At 37.8% G+C, this 4,345-nt stretch overlaps 1 protein-coding gene across 1 annotated transcript in view; it reads left to right on the top strand.

The window, feature by feature from the left end:
• Nucleotides 1-4,345, top strand: part of AKAP10 (A kinase (PRKA) anchor protein 10) — a 78,291-nt gene that overhangs the window by 17,479 nt on the left and 56,467 nt on the right. Inside the window, exon 4 of the mRNA XM_012651447.1 lies at nt 1,612-2,169. Within this exon, the coding sequence (XP_012506901.1) occupies nt 1,612-2,169 (558 nt within the window). The remainder of the gene's footprint in view (nt 1-1,611; nt 2,170-4,345) is intronic.

Genomic DNA, 4,345 nt, shown 5'->3' with positions numbered 1-4,345 from the left:
AATGGGAGAAAATTTTTGCATGCTACAAATCCAATAAAGGACTGATAACCAGAATCTACTTAGAACTCGGGAAAATCAACAAGAAAAAATCAAATGACTCTATCAAAAAGTGGGCAAGGGACATGAACAGAAACTTTTCAAAAGAAGACAGAATAATGGCCAAAAAACATATGAAAAAATGCTCAACGTCTCTAATCATCAGGGAAATGCAAATCAAAACCACAATGAGATATCACTTATCTCCAGTGAGACTGGTCTTTATCAAAAAGTCCTAAAACAATAAATGTTGGCGTGGATGCAGAGAGATAGGAGCACTCATACACTGCTGGTGGGACTGCAAACTAGTGCAAGCTCTGTGGAAAGCAATATGGAGATACCTTAAAGAGATACAAATAGAATTACCATTTGATCCTGCAATCCCATTACTGGACATCTACCCAAAAGAAGAAATGATGCTCTATAAAAAAGACATCTGCACCCGAATGTTTATAGCAGCACAATTCACGATTGCAAAGATGTGGAAACAACCCAAGTGTCCATCAATACCTGAGTGGATTAATAGAATGTGGTATATGTATACCATGGAGTACTATTCAGCTTTAAGAAACAATGGTGCTCTACCACCTCTTGTATTCTCCTGGATAGAGCTGGAACGCATTCTACTAAGTGAAGTATCCCAAGAATGGAAAAACAAGCACCACATGTACTCATAAGTGCACATATAAGAATAACATCTATTGGATGTTGGGCAGGGGGGAGAGGAGGGGGGAGGAGGGGACAGGTATATGCATACACAAAGAGTGCAGTGCGCACCATCCGAGGGATGGACACACTTGAAACTGGGACTTGGGGGGAGGGGGCAAGGGCAACATATGTAACCTAAACATCTGTACCCCCATAATATGCTGAAATAAAAAAAAAAAGAAAGAAAATCATGCAGTTTGTTAAGGCTTTGCTGTTTATTCCTGAGTGCTCCTCCAAAAAGGTTTTGCCAGTTTGCATTCTCATCACAAGTGGATGAAGTGTTGCCTGTTTCCCTTATCCCTTACTAGTGCTTGTTGTTATTTTTTGAAAAACCGTCTTCCAGTTTGACAGACAGTAATATCATCTTGTATTCATTTGGTTTTCTGGGATTTTTAATGAGGTTGAATATTTTTCATGGCTCTTTTTCTTTCTTTCAGACTAGTATCATAGATTTTTTTTTTCTTAAGAATTTACATGGTATGAATTTCCATTGAAAGAGATATATCTACCTGTTGGGTACAATGAACAGTATTTGGGTGATGGGTACACTAAAAGTGCTGACTTAAGCATTCTAAAAGGTAGCCATGTAACAAAAACATTTGTACCTCCTTAATATCTTGAAATAAAAAAAAGATATAAGTATTAATTGAGTACCAAAGAACTTTTTAATAATTTGGATAAGTTTTGAACAGCTGTTTCTTTGTTTAGAAACAAAAACCATAGTATTTCTAGTTTTATATTCATTTTAATTAATAGGAAGTAAACTTTATTCAAGACCTCTGGTACCAGTGTTTCTAAAGGTGATTGGTTAGTTTGTCAGTTTGAAATTATTTGTTACTGAACTAATTCTTTTGCTCTGTCTTTTAGGCAGATCTTGTCTGGACTACCAGACTCAAGAGACCAAATCAAGTCTTTCAAAGACCCTTGAACAAGTCTTGCACGATACTATTGTCCTCCCTTATTTCATTCAATTCATGGAACTTCGGAGAATGGAGCATTTGGTTAAATTTTGGTTAGAGGCCGAAAGTTTTCACTCTACAACTTGGTCACGAATAAGAGCACATAGTCTGAACACAGTGAAGCAGAGCTCACTGGCTGAGCCTGTCTCTCCATCTAAAAGACACGAAACTACAGCCTCTTTTGTAACCGAGTCTCTTGATAAGAGATTGGAGGATTCTAGCTCAGCCCAATTGCTTATGACTCAATCAGAAGGAATTGACTGGAATAATAGAACTAACAACACTCAGAATCACTTGCTGCTTTCCCCGGAATGTGACAGTGCCCGTTCTCTCCATCTTGAAATGGCCAGAGCAGGAACTCATCAAGTTTCCGTGGAAACCGAAGAATCCTCCTCCAGATTTATAGTAGCCAGTAGAAATAATCCCGCTTCTCCACTAAAGGAATTATCAGGAAAACTAATGAAAAGTAAGTATGTGATTTTCTTGTGTGTTTCTCTCTCTCTCTTTTTTTTTTTAATTCACAAAGCAGAACTTAAGATGAGGAATAAAAGGATTGGAATAGTTTCTTTTCTCCTCTAACTACCTGTAAATTTGGGTGAGTTTGCAGAGTGGAGTGGAGTCAGATCAGTGTATGAAAAAGGAGCAGGAGAAATATCTAGTGGGACTGGATCTTCTAAGAAGTGTGTAAGCAGAATTAACAAATGAAGAAGGATCAATTGTCTCACCTTTCCCTTCCACAGATTTTGAAATCAAACCATTATCCAGATAGCCTTATTTCCTCCCTGTCTCAGTCTTAATTTCTTAATTTTATTACTATTTTAGTGTACTTTGCAGATACATTTTTCTATTGTTTTTTAGATTGCTAGTAGGCGACACTTACTGAGTTCTGTTCTAAGTACATGTTTTGGGTTTTATTTAATAGTCACAGCACCTCTGTGATGGAAAGGTGCTATTATCCCATTTTACCAGGAGAAAACTATGGCTTAGAAAGGTTAAGTAACTTGCCAGAGGTTGTACGGTCAAGTGTGGAACTAGAATTAAAACCCAAGCATTTTGACAACAGCATCTCTTTTCTATTAGTTTAGAAATTACATACTCTTATTTCTTAATTATCACCTTCTGGAATTTTAAATAAGTAGCGTCCATGTTTTTCTTCTTCTCTTTCATCTTGTCTATACTTTGAATCTTAAAGGGCTAGGTGATTTCTTTAGATCTTTTAGTTCATTGATTCTCTCTAAAAATGGGTCTCATCTGCTACTGGATCAATTTTTAGCATGTTATTTTCATCTTAACATTGTAAGCCTGGCATCATGGCAGGAGGTGGGAGGATCACTTGAGCCCAGGAGTTCAAGACCATCCTGGGCAACATAGCAAGACCCTGGCTCAAAAAAACAAAGTTATTGAATCTTTAATTTCTAGAAATTGTTTTTTTCTTCAAATTTGCTTGATCATTTTTCATAGTTTCTTGTTCCTTTCACCCTTCATCCCATCTTTTATTTCTTTAAATTTATTGAACATATATACATTGTCTGATAATTCTGCTACCTATAGTTTTTGTGGATCTGATTCAGCATTTCTTTGTTTCTTCAGATTCACACTCTTGGTGGCTTGTGATTTTAAGTGATTTTTGGCTGTCAACATGTTTCTTGGACTTTTATCTGTGGGATTCATTAGGTATTCTGTTTAAGTTATTTCAGGAATATTTGCATTTGCTTTCGCCATGTCCTTGGGCCTGCTTAACTACCCGCCTGGCACCACTTAAAATGAAATTTTTGCCTTAGGTACTGATACTAAACCTATATGAGTACAGGCTTGTACTCACTGTAGAAATATGATTGTGTTTAATTGTGTGGTATTGTTCCAGATGCTGTTGGGGTATTAATATGCTGTATGTTAAACTTAGGGTATTACCTCTGTAAAAACCTCCAAAATTCTGAATTCCAAAATACTGTTGGCCCCAAATGTTTCATGTAAGGGAACTGCCTGTACTTATTTCTGCCTCCCACTGTTTTCCTTACTTTACTACAAGCTCTGACATACTTTTTTTTTTAATTAAAAAAAAAAATTTTTTTTGAGACAGGGTCTTACTGTGTTGCCCAGGTTGGATGCAGTGGCATAATCATGGCTCACTGCAGCCTTGAACTCCTGGGTTCAAGCAATCCTTTTGCCTCAGCCTCCCGAGTAGCTGGGACTACAGACCTGTGCCACCATGACCAGCTAATTTTTAAATTTTTTGTAGAGGCAGGATCTCACTCTGTTACCTAGGCTGGTCTCGTAACTCCTAGCCTCAAGCAATCCTCCAGCCTCAGCCTCCCAAAGTACTGGGATTACAGGCATGAGCCATCATGCCTGGCCAACAAGTTCCAATATACTTCAAAAAAGCATTTTGAGGGAATTCAGTATTAGGAAGAGTTTCTTTGAACATTTAGTGTGGGCTATTTCTGGAAATGGAAGTCCAAAGTCTGTTTCTTTAACTGTAATACACTTTATTGTCTTTGGAAACCGTCTGTGCTTTGGTGTTATTTTTTTTTAATAAAAAATAGAGGCCGGGCGCGGTGACTCACGCCTGTAATCCTAGCACTCTGGGAGGCCGAGGCGGGCGGATTGTTTGAGCTCAGGAGTTCGAGAACAGCCTGAGCAAG

This window comes from Propithecus coquereli, unplaced genomic scaffold (assembly GCF_000956105.1).
Source record: "Propithecus coquereli isolate 6110/MARCELLA unplaced genomic scaffold, Pcoq_1.0 Scaffold355, whole genome shotgun sequence".
Lineage (NCBI taxonomy): Eukaryota > Metazoa > Chordata > Mammalia > Primates > Indriidae > Propithecus > Propithecus coquereli.
This window is presented reverse-complemented; position numbering and strand designations above follow the sequence as displayed.